This window comes from Lycorma delicatula, chromosome 5 (assembly GCF_047948215.1).
Source record: "Lycorma delicatula isolate Av1 chromosome 5, ASM4794821v1, whole genome shotgun sequence".
In the NCBI taxonomy this organism is placed as follows: domain Eukaryota; kingdom Metazoa; phylum Arthropoda; class Insecta; order Hemiptera; family Fulgoridae; genus Lycorma; species Lycorma delicatula.
In genome coordinates this window covers 4175788-4194186 of record NC_134459.1, presented here as the reverse complement: position 1 = coordinate 4194186, position 18399 = coordinate 4175788, and the positions used below count along the sequence as shown (strand labels likewise).

The 18399-nt window shown below is 32.5% G+C and overlaps 1 protein-coding gene across 2 annotated transcripts in view; it reads right to left on the bottom strand.

Moving 5' to 3' along the window:
• Nucleotides 1-594: 594 nt before the first annotated feature.
• TyrRS-m (Tyrosine--tRNA ligase, mitochondrial) overlaps nucleotides 595-18399 on the bottom strand; it is a 35494-nt gene continuing 17689 nt past the window's right edge. For both annotated transcript variants that reach the window (XM_075365561.1, XM_075365562.1), the window contains exons 6-10: nucleotides 10461-10669; nucleotides 9897-9963; nucleotides 4804-4992; nucleotides 1702-1827; nucleotides 595-765 (exon numbers count right to left, since the gene is read on the bottom strand). In XM_075365561.1, coding sequence (XP_075221676.1) covers nucleotides 728-765; nucleotides 1702-1827; nucleotides 4804-4992; nucleotides 9897-9963; nucleotides 10461-10669 — 629 coding nt within the window. In that variant the 3' untranslated portion in view covers nucleotides 595-727. The remainder of the gene's footprint in view (nucleotides 766-1701; nucleotides 1828-4803; nucleotides 4993-9896; nucleotides 9964-10460; nucleotides 10670-18399) is intronic.

The following is an 18399-nucleotide window of genomic DNA, read 5'->3' as shown; positions in this document are numbered from 1 at the left end:
TTGATCTATGGCATAGTGATGATTATACGTGAAACACACTTTCACTCGTCAGGGTGTATCAATAAGCAGAATTTTCATTATTGGAATGCTGAGAATCTGTTTCTGCTTCACAAATGTCACAAATAAATGTGAATAGACACTCTTTCTTGTGACAATGTAACCGTCTGAGCGTGGTAAAAGTGCTCGATGTCATAAGTCCTTACTTCTTTGTGCAAGTTGGAAAGTCAATGACGAAGAAAAATAACTATACAAATACATACTTTTAACTGTCTCAATAAACAATATGTAAATGGATTTCATACGATTAATTTAGTACTTCTATAATCAAAGTTAAATCTTTCTGAAGGAAACTTGATAAATGATTTTCAAGCATTCTTAAAAAAATTACCAGTGAATCGCACTCTTTTTTAGACTTATAATCCTTGTGATGTTTTTAAATCAACGTTTTAGAAAGCCGTTAGAATACCATATGGAGACCGCTTACTGAAATTCTTTAGTTCTTTACAGTAATTATTTTTTCCCTGATTCCATATCTCTCGGTATTCCCTCCAAGAAAGGAAATATACATGTAATTACAACAAAAATATTACAATAAAAGTTATAACAGAAAACTGTATTTTACTGATAAAATTATTACAAATTATACTTCACAAGCATTTAAAAAAAAACATATATTTAATAACTGTAGAAGCAAGCTATCATGCGGTTATTAATAAATGATTAAATTTTAAGTATGCCACTTCACAACCCAATAATTTCTTTTACCTGAAAAAGAAAAACAGTTATCACAAAATGTAAAACTATAATGTAAACCAGAGAAAAGACACATAACATATAAAAATCTTACTAATACATAATTATTACTAATCGTATATAAAATAAAAGCTGAAAAATTTTCCTGATTCCAAAATATTTAACATCCAGTTTAAACTATTACATTATAAAACATACGCAGATGTGATATGAATTTAACATTAAAAAAACATTTTAGGTGTGAAGAGATATAAATCTACAAGTTTTCTCCAGCACATACTAATTACATAATTCATACTACCATTCAGAAAATTTACAAAATACCTCTCAAAACTTAAATGGTGGCTTGACTGGCAAATAAAAGAGTTCATTTAAATCTGTTTCATAAGTGTGCTTCAACCGACTTCTAATAAAATATTTACTAATCAGTTATATAAAATTAAGATATATGACTAGGGTATATATATATATATATATATATATATATATATATATATATATATATATATCCTATGCCTTTTTGTAGAAAATATAATTTTCTACAAGTAGTTTTCAAGATTAGATCAGGACACTCATTAGATATTATTTTTTAAATTATAAAGTTCCCGTTTTGTGTAGCTATGCTCCCATTTTGGAATGGAAAATATACTAAAAAATAGTTACACATACATTTTTCCATCTAATAACAAGGAACCTCACCATAATATTTAATAAAAAAAACAAACCCCATTTGTACACATCTGAATTGTAAACACATTAATGGATAATATGTGAAAAATCAGTTAAAACAGGGTCCTGCTTCATATACATTTTGAATAAAACATAAAATAAATATTCAAAAAAAAATAAAAATATTTTCATTCATATTAAAAAAAAGAAAAATAAAGTTAAAATATTCTTTTTATTAAGCATAAAAAAATTCAAGATCTTACACTTAGGTAAACTTACCGACTCTAGCTAAAGATATTTTATTTGGTAATATATGAACAGCATCTGACAATACTTCATCAATATTTGTAACTTTTTTCTGATTAATGGAAAACCCACCAGCACTAATGATTCTTTTAGCATCTTCTGTAATTATAAACATTAAGGTCAGATAAATAACAAACATATTTTAAAATCACTCCTTTTCTTTATAAGTATAAGCAAAATACTAACTCAGAATACTTTCTCAACAATACTTAAAGAACACTATATATTTCACTACATAATAAAATGCACAAAACTATGAATACACAGTAAGTATATTCTAAGTACGTCTAATTAATTCAAATGTAAATAAATTGATTAAAGGTAGATAGAAATAGAAAAAAGAAAATTCCAACAAATAGACTCGATAAATTGATAAAAACTATAAGAATGTTACACTGTACAGACTTACACTGTCACAACACTAATTTCCTGATATGATACCATTCCAATTTCATTATCAGTGTTCTTTTAAAGACTTTATTTGAAGCACCATAGCATGAAAATTAATCCACAGACACATTTAATCAATAAAAAGTAACTTTATTCAGAAAAAAATCATACCTGTACAATTTGTGAATATCTAGTAATTAATATGTACTCCTTTATTTTTAATCACTTGAAGTACATAATTTAGCATTAATTCAACAAGTGTCTACAGATTTTTTTGGTAGATTTCATAAGAAAGCTACCTATTGTAATGGGTACCATGATTCAACTTCTAGCAAATTTTTGCATATCTTTGGGTTTCACATCCCCAGACCCCAAAACCACCATTAGTTCAAAATTTTATTTACACATTTATATATATATATATATATATTTCACTTTCTTGTGGAAACAATAACTACGGTAATTTTGCACCAATCACTTTCAAAATGATAAATAAAATATAACGACCCAAAATCTCAGTCGAGTTCATTAATGGGAAAAATTGGATCATGGGGGTGGAAATGGGGGGGGGCCATTTTCGAAAATACAAAATATCACTATAACCTTCTTATTAAGTAAAATACCAAATTCGTTTAAAGTTCCTACTATTCTTTGGGTAAGGGCCTAAAACTTATTAAAAGTTAAGTTCTTTGATATCACCAACCATTGGCCCAGGGGGTTGAAAAAATGGGGTTTCAAAAACAAAAAAATCATACCTCTCTTAATAGCCACAGTATCAAATCAGTTTAAAGTGGTCGTTAGTCCTCTAAATATTACCTAAAACTTTTGTTTGAAACAATTTTTGATATGACCAACCCTTACAGCAAAGGATTACCAATATGTTGTTGTAATTGTAAGAAGATGGGGCTTGTCATACGCTACATGTTAAATTTTTTTCCACATGCAACCATTGTCATATTGAGTAAATTTGAAATTTTTCTTAACTTTAAGGTGGAAATCTTTTTTATCCCCTACTTAGCATCGGTGAGATCTACCTCCACCTTCCAGCTGAATTTATAACTATAAATAGAATTAGAATTTAATAGTTATAGTTATAGTTTTAGTAATTTAATAGTTATAGTTAGTAATTTAATAGTTATAAATTCACAGCCAAAAGGGATTTTTTGATTTCTTCAACATAAAACCATACCAAAATTAGTGCTTTAATGAGTTAAACTTTTGTAGTAGAATTATTTTTGGGAGTTTTTTAACCATTGCCCAAAGATTTTCAATCGGGTTTAAGTCTGTGGAGTTGCCTGATTATGGGAGCAGTTTAATATTTTCTTCTTCAAAAAATCTTTCCACTTTTCTGGCAGTACGGCATGGAACCAAATCTTGTTGGAACACTCTGTCGCCTTGTGAGAAGGTGTGACACAATCCATTCCTTCAAAATCTTGAAATATCCATCACTTTTCAACATACCAACTACTGGAAGTAATGAACAAGGGCCTTCAAATATGAAACAAATCCAATATATTTTTTCTGGGAATGTTTAACTGATGGATGGTACTGGTGTTTCACTTTTATCTGATGCTTTTCTAACATAAGGAATCCTTTATCCCTGAACATGAGAAATGTGGTTGGTCATAAAACATAAGATATTTCCAGTTTTTTCTTCAAGTTACCATGTACTTTGGCCCACAAGAGCTTTTTTGCATACTGCTGGTATTAAAAGCTGCATTTTAGCTGATCAATGTGTTTTCCATCCAGCTGCAAGAAGTCGGCATCTAACAGTTTTTATATGTAAATCTGTTCCACCGGCTGCTAGTTCTCGATTTAAGTCCACAGAACATAATTTTGGATCAAGTTTTAATTTTTCTAAATAATAAATGATCCCATGCTGGAACAGTTTTTCTTTAAAGGCCCCATTTGCTTTTCCTTTGAAGTGAAAAGGAACCAGTTTCTTTGAATTGTTTTAAAATAGCATTCACTATCACTAACTATACACCATACTCAGAAGTTATTTGTTTTCTCTCATTCTGGTATGCCCAGAAAGAGAAACAGTTTTCAAATAACGCTTTCTTGAAGTTATGTCCAACGTTACATATTGAATATGATTTTGTAATAAAAAATGAAATAAACATTCACAAAACACTATTTATAACATGAAAATTGTTAAGTTATCAAAAAATAATAACCCACATAACACAGAAAACTTAAAGAATGGATGCGATCAAGCAATGTAGCCACAACATAGAAATAAACAAAAAATCTCCTGGTTCAGATAAATTTACACGCTACCTGTAGGCTTCTTTTACCAAATTGTGAAGCATTAGAATGGATCTAGTCATGTAAAAATGGTACAACTGGCGACAGCTTCAAATTTATTTGCTACACAGCTAATCAAATGAACAAAAAAAATTGTATTTGACATATCTTTAAACATATAACAAAAGTTTTTACATCAAGATGTTTAAGGATCGCATAACAGAAACTTTACTTAACAAATGAAACATACGGAGACTAAAAGCAATTTACATTTTGCATACTCTGAAAGCAGTTTATTCTTCATATTTAGCGCTTATTGTTACAGATACAAGACACTTGGCATTCGTTAGCTACACCCTTTTTTCTGAAGATGTACTAAATACAGTTTATAATAACGTTCCTCATAAAGAATTTTTATAAATAGATCATTTCACTTACGTTCAGTTTTAAAACATCCAGCAGACAAAGCAAACTCTAAAACATTAAGGCCTGGTTGTAATAATAATTCTTTGGTTTCTGCTCCTTTGAAAATAGCAGCCACATCTTTATGAGACAACTGACTCAGATGCTCCAAACTAGAATCATACATCGCTTTGGTGGCAATCTGAGCAGATTTTAAACCTTCCTCTGTAAAATTAAACACAAGTAAAATTAAACCAAATCACAATAAAAATGCCTTAAAAATATAATCTATACTTCTTTTTTAATTTATTTTAGAAATATGCACTAATTTTATTTCCCACAATTCTTTATCCATGTGGTTTGTAATTCTAGACATTAATTAGGTAGTCATATTGTTTTGCCATACACGTTGCATATTTAGACCGTTTGACATGTTGAGAATACAAACAATTTTTACATAAAAAATAAAGATTTTTACATCAAATTCAACAAATTTTATAACACATTTATTTTGTTAGAATCAAGATTTTTCATAATTTTTAATTCGAAAGATTTCTATAATAAAAGGATTCAGCAATAAATCAACGTGATTAATTTTATAAAAAATTACTTATTTACATTTAATTATTAATACCACAAGCCTTGGTACAGAGTTGGATTTGCCCTTTGAACCACTCTGTGCAAAAGTAGAGAACTGCGCCCCTATGAAACTACAATGTAAGCATAAAAAAAAAAGGTAATACTTTTTTTTACATTTTTAGCGAACGTCCAAAAAACAACAGTGTAACTCGGTAATTGACACAAATACTTATAATAACTTTTACTTAAAATACTTCATTTAAAAAACCAGTTAACAGGAGCATAATTCAGATGAATTTTTTATTCTCTAATTAATTGAGAAATATCTAAACTGTTACTGAGTTTATACTAAATTCCTAATATAGCGAGGTCTGACACTCTAGTTTGATATGTTGTTGTTCACAAATAGATCTTCATTATTTTTAGTTTGGAAAAACTATGTCTCACTGACGCAACACTTACTGGAAAAGTTGGTAAAATTCTTAGAACAATGTTCAACTTTGGAGCAAAATTCATTTTTGTTATCAATTTCAAAACTTCCAAAGGTGGTAAACCTTTTCCAATAGAGAACACATCACAAAGTTCCTGGCTGTTCATATCCACTGATTCTCCATCTATTAAAATGGTTTCCAGATCTTTGCAACTGGCCAAAATTACAAAAGAACTAGCTTCTGTTAATTCATGTATATGATATAAAAAAAACAAAGTAATTGTTGTGATGTTGCAGCTGAGAAAATCTTTGTTCTAAAGAACTGATTGCAGAGTCAACCAAGAGGTAAAAGAATTCAATTTCGTATTTTTCCTGTGTATCGATTATGGGCTCATCCTGATTTTCATAATCAAATTGTATTTTCGCCGACCAACTCGATGTCTAGGTATTGACTCAAAATTTTTATCTGCATCTACTTCAGATGCCATTTCACCAGCATTGACAAATACGGCATTAAAGTGATTGTCCGATGTCAAATTCCCCAAAAAAAGATTGGAACTTTCCAAAAGTTTTATTATGCATTGACAATAAGTCAATACATAATTGTTATTTTCCCCCAGCATGAGTTTACTAATGGGACTACATGATTTAATACCTAATTCCACCATATCACGATAGAACAAAGAAATTTGAATTGTTGTATTTGCTTCCTGATAGTAACATCCTGATGCTTGATCTCTTATTAAACTATCTCATAAATGATAAGCAGTGCATCATATATTTGATTGATTTAATATCTCAGTGGCTTTATAGGATCAATTCGACTTTACTACCTGGTATCGCTGAGAAGTTGTAAGGTTAGTTCTTTAACATGCTTAAAAAAAAATGGCCCATCTGCAAGTCAATGAAGAAAAAAATAAGTACAATATTTTGGACAATATTAAAGAAGTTGGCCTCTCCTAATGATGATTTGGATGTATCATATACCACCAAGTTAAGGCAGTGGTTACCACGTGGTAAACGACTTTATTAGTAATAACTCTTGCTAAATGTTTTCAACTTTTCCACTTTTTTTTGTTTCTTCTTTATTTTGAGAAGTCTCAACCAGCTATAATTTTCAACATAAATCCAGATTATCTCTGGCAAGAGGCCTGAACTGGAGATTGAATTTTGAAGTAAAAAATCAGAATAAGTTATACACAATAGTCAGCAATAAAATGGTAAAGTAAAACACGGCTGTTAGGATTAATGTTTAACTTAAAATTATTATATATTTTTCAAATATATAATTAATATTTTAAAATAAAAAGGTCTGTTTCTTAATTAAACAGATGTTTAGTTGAAATGAACTTTAATAGTTCAAATCTTCCTGAAGCTAATCAAATTAACAACTGAAAATTTCTACATCACTACATTCATCGATACAGGTGGTGCTGTATTCTGTGTTAAACAAAAGAAAAAAATAGGGAGAAATTAATCAATAAAACCCCAAAAAGCAGAAGTTTTTTCTGAGAAATAAGGTAATCTGGAATAATTAAAAAATTAATGTTACACTTGGGCCTATTATTGATTTCCTCAATTCTACACAGTCACATTCAGTAACTGTAAAACTAACTGGACCCTGATGTCATAATTCCTGATCTTATGTACAACTTCATTTCAATAAAATGAAAAATCTCATTTCAGCAGACAATATACCCAACCTATTCTTTGTCAAAACTGGAAACACACAATTTAAACTTTATTTTGTCTTTTTTTCATCTTTACATTCTTCTTATGAAACCAAAGGCTGTGCAAGATCTAACAAACATTTTGCTCAAAACATGATCATTAACATACATAGTTGACTAATTTTTTTTGTCTTCAGTCATTTGACTGGTTTGATGCAGCTCTCCAAAATTCCCTATCTAGTGCTAGTTGTTTCATTTTGATACATCCCCTACATCCTACATCCCTAACAATTTGTTTTATATATTCCAAATTTTGCCTGCCTGCACAATTTTTTCTTTCTACCTGTCCCTCCAAAATTAAAGTGACTACTTCAGGATGCCTTAATATGTTGCCTACAAGTCTGCCTCATCTTTTAACCATCTTTTTTCCAGATGCTTCTTTCTTCCTCAATTTGCCATAACACCTCTTTATTTGTTACTTTATCCATCCATCTGATTTTTAACATTCTCCTATAGCACATAATTTCAAAAGCTTCTAATCTTTTTTTCTCAGGTACTCCGATCGTCAAAGTTTCACTTCCACATAAAGCTACACTCCAAAACATAGTTTCAGAAATGCTTTCCTGACATTTAAATTAATTTTTGATGTAAACAAATTATATTTCTGACTTAAGGCTCTTTTTGCCTGTGCTATTCAGCATTTTATATCACTACTGCTTTGTCCATCTTCAGTAATTGTACTTCCCAAATAACAAAATTCTTCTAACACCATAATCTTTTCTCTTCCTATTTTTACATTAAGTGATCCATCTTCATTATTTCTACTAAACTTCATTACTTTCGTTTTGTTCTTGTTTATTTTCATGCAGTAGTTCTTGTGTAGAATTTCATCCACGCCATTCATTGTTTCTTCTAAATCTTTTTTACTCTCAGCTAGAATTACTATATCACCAATAAATCATAGCATCTTTATCTTTTCACCTTGTACTGTTAATCTGGATCAAAATTGTTCTTCATCATTAACTAGTAGTTCTATGTAAAGATTAAAAAGTAACAGTGATAGAAAACATCCTTGTCGGACTTACTTTTTTATTACGGCTTCTTTCTTATGTTCTTCAATTATTATTGTTGCTGTTTGATTCCTGTAAATGTTAGTAATTGTCCTTTTATCTCTGTATTTCAAGCTTAATTTTTTTTAAATGCTGAACATTTTATTCCAGTCTACATTATCGAATGCCTTTTCTAGGTCTATAAATGCCAAGTATGTTGGTTTGTTTTTCTTTAATTTTCCTTCTACTAGTAATCTGAGCGCTAAAATTGCTTCCCTTGTCCCTATACTATATATTATATATAGCTTAACATATTTCAAGTGTACTATTCAAGAAATTGGTCTCTAAATAAAATGTTTAAGCAAACTGGTTATTTGCCTATGCACACTCTTATGTTTAAAATATGTTCAAATAGTGAATATGAACTGTGAATTCTTCCTGATGAAGCTGCATAAAAACAAGTTTTGTATATCTTGAAGTTTCAAAATATAATCTAAAACTTGTGTAAAATAAATGTAAATTTTATAATAAACATTGGTCATTGCATCCATGAACAAAGACTAACTTTCAGGCTAATAGTGAGTATGTCAATCGATTGGTACAGTATACCAAATTTATCATAAAAGAGTTGTTGTACAGAGAGAGAGTGAGAGAGAATGAAATTGGCACAAGTTGGTGATACTGGATGGGGAAAGGTATATATTTAAAAGGCTATATTTAAGGCTATATTTAAAACTATCGGTAGAGAACTGAGAAACACTGAGCTATGAGTAACCTACTCTAACTCAAGTTTCAACTATTTTCTCACCACAGTAACACATCCTCTTCCTAACATAGCCACCTCACAAATAATATCTCACATCATTCATTTATCATTGTTTTCACCTAAAAATAATACAATTTTAGTAATTCAGATGAATATTTAAATATATAAAAATCATTTATATGAAAAAATAAATAAATACTATTTAATAATAATTTAATCAAATTTGAATTAAACGTAGAGTAGTTACTAGTCCAGCATTTTACAAGAAAACTTTCATAAAAAGAGGATGCTTTTTTATTATTTCACAGATGTTCTACAGTAAAAGTTAATTTGGCTGTAATGACATACAATAAGAAATAGAAAATTCACAAGGCTTAAAATTATATTTAAATCAAGGATATTTTACTATAAAGATGTATTAAAAAAAAACTATGATAAAAAATGTCTACTATCACTAAAAAGTGTGTTACGACGTAGGTTTTTATTAACCCTGAATAAAATTGCTCTACACTTTAATTTTTAAAGTTAACATTAAAAAAAATTTATTTACTAAAATTACAAGACCGACTGTTGTTTTAACAAAGTCTAATTTTAATAGATAGGAAATATTTTAAATATCAATAAAAATTACTAACCACCATGAACTAGCAATGTAACTTGCTCTGCTAATTTCTGCTGAGGCAATCTTAACTCTGGTTTCATCTAAAACAAAAATTAACGTACAATAAAGTTTCTAATTAAAACAAAACAAGCATTATTTATTTAATAAACCATTACCTAGATAGAACAAATATGACACAAAATACTTCTGCAGTCTACCATTGACATGAAAATCCATTATACTGAATAAAGCTTATTACAGCTGCTATGTTTGTTAATGCACCCATTAACTTTTCTCTACTTTAAACTAACGCTAAAAAATAACTCTATTTGCCATAAGTAACGTATACAGTAATTTCAGCTACTTGAACTACTCTAGTAAATGTTACTGTCATTGCCTGAACGGTTGTGCACATTCAGGAGTGATTTTTATTTCACGTCAGTCCCATACAATTTTATAGATATGACACCTAAACGAGCAGACACTGTTAATTAGATTAAACTAAGATGTTTAGAATTACTACATCGCTTAAATTATGAAGCCCATGTTAAATTGCTTAATTATTCGTATTTGTAAAAAACCAACTTCTAAATATTACCTTATGTTTTCTACAGATATCATCGATAAATTCAACAGAATAGAATGTGAAAAATTTTAATAACTTCTCAATATCAGCATCTCTAGTTCTAATTAGGAACTGATAAAGTTCAAATGGCGAAGTTTTTTCTGGATCTAACCATATTGCATTTCCTTCCGTCTTCCCGTACTTGTTACCTTGTTCGGTAGTAATTAATGGCAACGTTAAACCTGAAGTCATAAAGATATAAAAATTATATCTACATATCTAGTCATTCACTAACACCAAATATCAATAACATTAAATATTGTGTAACAAAACAGAACTCATCGATTAACACAGTTTTGATTCTTAAATTATCATCTTGATTATTTTAATTACAAATTACTACATCATATTAATACAATAATATTTAATGTACAAAATACAGAAGTTTACAACTAACTATAAGAATGATCCGATGTATGAACTCATGGCTCATAAAATAAATATAATCAAAACAATTTGAAATTTCTCTTAATACAAACATGAATAAATTGTTCTGTAAATAAAATATTTGGTAGCTCACTGTTTTATGATTACATTTAAATGTTCAAATGTATAAGTTTTACTTTAAGTGAATAGTTTTTAAAGAACTGAACCAAATTCAATAAATACAAATTTTTAAACTCACTTGAGTTAGGAGACATATACTTCGAACATAAATCAAAAAGTGGATTTAATATAAATATGGTCTGTTCATTTAGAATATCATTGTGTAATTTTTCATAATCTCAAATATGTAAAGGTTCTTTTTGGGTTTACATAGAATAACAAGACTGCTTAGACCTATCTGCTTACACCTGTATTGGTATGAATGAGATGAATGTCAAATAAGGCTGCATCAGAGAGCTTTTAAGCGTTCCTTGTATGTTTTAAGATGCATCCTATTTGTTCAATCAATGTAGAACATTAAGTAACCAAAGCAGTTTAGCTTATACTCTCCAGTGGCATCATGTTTGTTTGGGGATTGTGTTCTGTGTTTTGTTTTGTTCACTGTTATGAAAGCTACACTGTATCCTTTTCTTTAAACTGTATGCTTTTTCTCCAAATCTTTGTTTATGTATGATAATATAATACATATACTTTTTTTTGTATGTAGAAATATGTCATCGTGGTGATGGTCTTTTATACTTTTAAGTTCTTCTACATAACATCAGGTGAAATGGGCATGTCAAGTAGCCTGAAGAGTGTACATCTAAACACAGATAGCTTATGTGAGGTTGACTGAACTGAAATGTTGTAAATAAAATTACTATCATAAATAGTTTTTCTGTACATTAGGAAAATGTGTTTTTATTGGTTGTTTTTAATAATTGTGAAGAGAATTTATTTATGTTTGTATTTAGCTAAAAAATTTAATTTATATGGTATACGTCGTTTGTTTCCTTATATTTAATTTTCTAAAAAAAAAAACTACTAATACATAAAAAATAACTGAGGATTTGCACTCAAAATAGTTTGTTTTGGAACCTGCTTTTTGTATATTAAAAATCAATATACAGAATGTAAACAATTTAATAAAACTACTTATCAGTTTTTATCAGCTTTCACATACAGACAACATGTAAACAGAGCATTAAAATTCACTATCTGCAACAAACACTATAGTAAACTAAGCACTTTCACCTTGCTTTTACATACATTTTTCCGGTAGATATTTATCATACTGAAATAGGTTTTTATATTACAATTTATAAAGAAACATAATGAAAAATATGTTTCACTACATTTAAACTTGTGCCAATCTCTTGAATAGCTTTTAAGAATTTTTTTACATTCAAAATGAAACCGATTCATTTCCAGCAGCAAAATCATTGAATTCATGGCATTAACAACACTAGAATTAATTTTTTTAAATACATTACATTACATATCCTACACATTTCATGTCAACTTCCAATCAGTTTAAGTCCATATTTGTATGTTATAGCAGACATTTGTCAAATTAACACAATGAAAAACTGATATAACAGTTAAGGCTTTGATACTAAATGAAAGATTTTTATCTCTCTATAAGGAAATATCTGTTTGTATGTTAGAAAAAATCTCAAGAACTGCTAAACTAATCGCTACCAAATTTTGACAGTGGCTTCATGATGTAATCCAGAGTGTCATAAGCTACATTAAGATGAATAATTACTTATTCAAACATGTAACTAATAAATAATCCAACAGAGTGGAAGTTAACCCTTTAGTTAATGAAATCCTGCAAGCTAGTGGCAGACCTGATAGTTCTGCCCTGCTTGCCCATGAAGTTCATGCCAAATTGGATAATAGGGAATAGAACACTGATTTGGACGAAGCCACTTTTAGGCAGGAATGTAGGCTAGTCTTTAAAACTGGTAGGCGTGATGCCCAAAGAAACCATGCAGTTTTTGAGGTAACTGCTGGTCTCTTTCAGAAGTTTATATCTGAGGGTAGATTATTTGTTGACTTTGGATCCTGTCAGGTCAAAGAATACTTTGATGTTCAAAGATGTTTTAAGTGTTGTAGGTATGGCCACAGAGCCAAATTTTGTAAATTTACACTGGTCTATGCACATTGCGGCGAGGAAGGCCACAAACGCAATGACTGTCCACAGAAGTCAGAGGCTCAAAACCTGCATAAACTGCAAAAGGTAGTGTAAGAATCAAAAGCACTCAGCTGCTAGTAAATAATGGGGTTGTTACTTCCAGGCAGTTGAGCTATACTTTAAATCTCTTAATCGTTAAGTTTGGTCAACTGAATGCCCAGGGTGCTTATGTAGTCAAAGTTCAGTTAGGTGAAATTGTTGAGCGATGGAGCCTCGATGTTATTTTCCTGCAGCACCCTGCAGGAAAATAATTATGATTAAGGGTGATCTGATAAGCATAGGAAGTAAGTCCTTTTATCAGCCCTTTCGACTCAGGATGATGTTGTCATGGACAAAGATCGTGTCCTCCACATTTTGTTGAAATGATTTGCTTCCTGATGACACTGAGGCTGGTGAAACTTTGTATCACCAATGTGTCCGGCGAGAAATGGCTGAGTTCAATACTGAGGTACAGTCTCTTGGGATTACCGAGGCAGAGGTTCATCAGGTGGTCAGTAATATGGCATAACATAAAGCCCCCGGATATGACTGTATCACAGTGGAACTCCTTACTCGCTCATTGCCTGTGATTCTCAGTCCCCTGACTAGGATTTTTAATAGGATGCTTTCTGCTGAATATTTGCCAGCATGTTGGAAGCATGGAGAATTTATACAGCTTTTTAAAGGTGGCAACTAGGACCCTACTGTTAGTTCTTCTTATTGGCCTTTGACACTTGCCTGTAATTGGAAATGTTTTTGAGAAAGTTTTGTATCTCTGTATTATTAGTTAAATAATGTGTTAAACAAAGATGGTACACCAATATATAATACGAAAGGAAAAGTCGATAGATGGGTGGAATATATTGAAGAGTTATACGGAGGAAATGAATTAGAAAATGGTGTTATAGAGGAAGAAGAGGAAGTTGAGGAGGATGAAATGGGAGAAACAATACTGAGATCTGAATTTAAGAGAGCATTAAAAGATTTAAATGGCAGAAAGGCTCCTGGAATAGACGGAATACCTGTAGAATTACTGCGCAGTGCAGGTGAGGAAGCGATTGATCGATTATACAAACTGGTGTGTAATATTTATGAAAATGGGGAATTTCCATCAGACTTCAAAAAAAGTGTTATAGTTATGATACCAAAGAAAGCAGGGGCAGATAAATGTGAAGAATACAGAACAATTAGTTTAACTAGTCATGCATCAAAAATCTTAACTAGAATTTTATACAGAAGAATTGAGAGGAGAGTGGAAGAAGTGTTAGGAGAAGACCAATTTGGTTTCAGGAAAAGTATAGGGACAAGGGAAGCAATTTTAGGCCTCAGATTAATAGTAGAAGGAAGATTAAAGAAAAACAAACCAACATACTTGGCGTTTATAGACCTAGAAAAGGCTTTCGATAACGTAGACTGGAATAAAATGTTCAGCATTTTAAAAAAATTAGGGTTCAAATACAGAGATAGAAGAACAATTGCTAACATGTACAGGAACCAAACAGCAACAATAACAATTGAAGAACATAAGAAAGAAGCCCTAATAAGAAAGGGAGTCCGACAAGGATGTTCCCTATCTCCGTTACTTTTTAATCTTTACATGGAACTAGCAGTTAATGATGTTAAAGAACAATTTAGATTCGGAGTAACAGTACAAGGTGAAAAGATAAAGATGCTACGATTTGCTGATGATATAGTAATTCTAGCCGAGAATAAAAAGGATTTAGAAGAAACAATGAACGGCATAGATGAAGTCCTACGCAAGAACTATCGCATGAAAATAAACAAGAACAAAACAAAAGTAATGAAATGTAGTAGAAATAACAAAGATGGACCACTGAATGTGAAAATAGGAGGAGAAAAGATTATGGAGGTAGAAGAATTTTGTTATTTGGGAAGTAGAATTACTAAAGATGGACGAAGCAGGAGCGATATAAAATGCCGAATAGCACAAGCTAAACGAGCCTTCAGTAAGAAATATAAGTTGTTTACATCAAAAATTAATTTAAATGTCAGGAAAAGATTTTTGAAAGTGTATGTTTGGAGTGTCGCTTTATATGGAAGTGAAACTTGGACAATCGGAGTATCTGAGAAGAAAAGATTAGAAGCTTTTGAAATGTGGTGCTACAGGAGAATGTTAAAAATCAGATGGGTGGATAAAGTGACAAATGAAGAGGTATTGCGGCAAATAGATGAAGAAAGAAGCATTTGGAAAAATATAGTTAAAAGAAGAGACAGACTTATAGGCCACATACTAAGGCATCCTGGAATAGTCGCTTTAATATTGGAAGGACAGGTAGAAGGGAAAAATTGTGTAGGCAGGCCACCTTTGGAGTATGTAAAACAAATTGTTAGGGATGTAGGGGGTAGAGGGTATACTGAAATGAAACGACTAGCACTAGATAGGGAATCTTGGAGAGCTGCATCAAACCAGTCAAATGACTGAAGACAAAAAAAAAAAAAAAAGTATTATTAGTAGGTTAACTACTGAGTAATTATTGATGGCCAGTCAATATAACTTCCAGCCCAGCAAGAGCACGGAGAACACCATATTACAGGTGATGAATACTGCTTCCTCCAGCGTATGTAGGTATGTGTTACACGTGTTTTTCTGGATATATCCAAGGCTTTTAATAACTTATGGTTATAAGTTATTATAACCATAATGTTATTATAACAGAGGGTTATTATAACCCTCTGCCTTGTTTCAAATGCAGAAACGTGGTTGTACATGGAATGAAATACAGATTCATTCAAGTTACTTCAGCCATCAAACCATCACCCTCCATGATGGCAGCTAGGAAGTAGGGAAGAGCCCCTATCCAAAGGGTCCCTGCAGGGCAGTGTATTGAGTCCCCTTCTTTGGATAATTGAGTTTGATTCTACGTTACAGTTGACATTACATAGTGGTTGCTGCATTATTGCTTATGCAAATGATGGGCTGTTACCGGTTGAGGGAGACTCACAGACGAGATAGAACTCCAAGCTGCCCGTGCATGTGAGATTCTCAGGCTGTGGAGTCTCTAGCATAAGATGATTTTTAGTCCAGAAAAAATCACAATGATGTTGTTGAAGGGACAGCTGGCCAATTCACGCCGAACACCCTCACCCATCACCCTCCATGATGGCAGCTAGGAAGTAGGGAAGAGCCCCTATCCAAAGGGTCCCTGCAGGGCAGTGTATTGAGTCCCCTTCTTTGGATAATTGAGTTTGATTCTACGTTACAGTTGACATTACATAGTGGTTGCTGCATTATTGCTTATGCAAATGATGGGCTGTTACCGGTTGAGGGAGACTCACAGACGAGATAGAACTCCAAGCTGCCCGTGCATGTGAGATTCTCAGGCTGTGGAGTCTCTAGCATAAGATGATTTTTAGTCCAGAAAAAATCACAATGATGTTGTTGAAGGGACAGCTGGCCAATTCACGCCGAACACGGGTTTCAATGGCCAGCCTTCCAATTAGGTATATTTCTGCTCAGAAATACTTGGGTGTAATCCTTGAGAATCTTCGATTCAAAGAACATCTTTAATATACTGCCAAGAAGCTACCTTTTTTGGAATTCACAGTTATCCAACCAGATTAGGGGTTGAATTTCTGTACCATGTGAATCCTCTACAAGGGTGTAAGTGAGGCTATTATGTTATACGCTGCTGTCTGGGGTCATTGCTTGATCTTTAGGTGTTATAGGGGCATTCTTTTGATAGCCCATTGTCTCCTTCTGTTGGCTGTTGTCGGCAGTTACAAGACTGTGTCACGGGAGGCAGTCTGCATTATTGCTGGCATTAAGCGAATAGATATTCTTGCTATAGAATGTAAGGAACATTATATTTCCAAACTGGATGGTCTTCTTACTTCGGAACATATGTGGTAAATTGAAGACCAGGGTTTTACATCTTGACAGGCCAGGTGGGATGACTCTCCTGTTGGTCATTACACGCATGATATTTTTCCACTTTTATCTGAGTTGCACGCAGTTAGGAGGATTTTCCCCAATCAGTATATTATGCAATTCCTTTCTGGGTATGGTGGTTTTTACGGAGAGATTGGCTAGCTTTCATTTAGTAGATTCAGTTCTATCCCCGGATTGCCAGGTTGATGACACGGTGGACCATGTCCTCCATGTCTGTTCCCGCTCCATGTCTGGTACAAGGCTCAATGTACCAGAGTAGTTAGAGAACTTGAGAGAGTGAACTCCTTTTTGGATCTCCTAGTTAACTGGAAGGTCCATGGGGAATGGTCGATAGTGGCTGGTTTCCTCTGTTTCTTGCATTATATAGATTGGCTGAAAGTGTTTAAACGGAGTATGATCCCGGGGTGGCTAGGGTATTGACCGAGTCATTTGATTGGTCAGGGATAGGCGTTTTGTCAATGAACCTCGGTTAATTCAAAAGCAATGATTGTTGAAGTGGCAGAACCGCTGTCAGTGGGGGGTTGACTGTGCTACCAAGGGCATGGTTGTCCATGCAGCCATGAAGTGTGGCACTATCTTGCTGAGAGCGGTCTTCAAATGTGATGGAGTAAATGTCACACGGTTAATTTAGAGCAATAATTATTAAAGTTGGGTAGCCGAAGTAGTCGGTAGGGGGTGACTGTGCTACCGAAGGCATGGTAGTCCATGCAGCTGTGAGGTGCAGCACTGTCTTGTCGAAGGCAGTCTTCAGGTATGATGTTTATAGTGGGTGATGGGACGTAGGTCTGAATTTAGTTGTCACATATAACACATTTTGAACGGTGTGAGTTTAGCATTGTATTGACTCATTACTTTGTCGATGGTTGAGGCATTTACAGTCACAAGCGTTGTTATTAAAAACGGACTAGGTATGGGGGTTCACGTTTCTGCGGACTCAGTTAGCTTGTTGAGAGGATGATATTGTAGGAAAAGAAGAGTGAAGATGTCCGAAAGAAACCTAAAGCGAAGGCATTGGCTGAGATAATAATTTTTACTGATAGTAATGTCTGCCAAGGCATTTGCATTGGTGGCATCTCGACTGAGGCCTGGCTGATGACTGTGTGATTTAGTCAGTTAGAGGGTCTAAAGACGATCTCCGGTAAAGCCCCTCAGCGCTTGGAACGGAGGGATGGTGTGGCGACCAGAATCGCCACAACATAGGCATCTTCCCCTACGAGTGCTTAACTTCTCATTCAGGCTGCTAGGTGGCAAGCCTCTCCCAAAATATTTTTCAACAGAGGTCTTATTGTAATTGATGACAAGACAAGATATGGTAATTACCATATCAAGACAAGATAGGTCTTATTGTAATTGAAGACAAGATTGTAAGTCTTGATGAAAAGTATTCATGTGATTTCGGTTAACAAACACAAATTTGTGATGAAAAAGATAATGAAGCCCCTATGATACAATGTTCC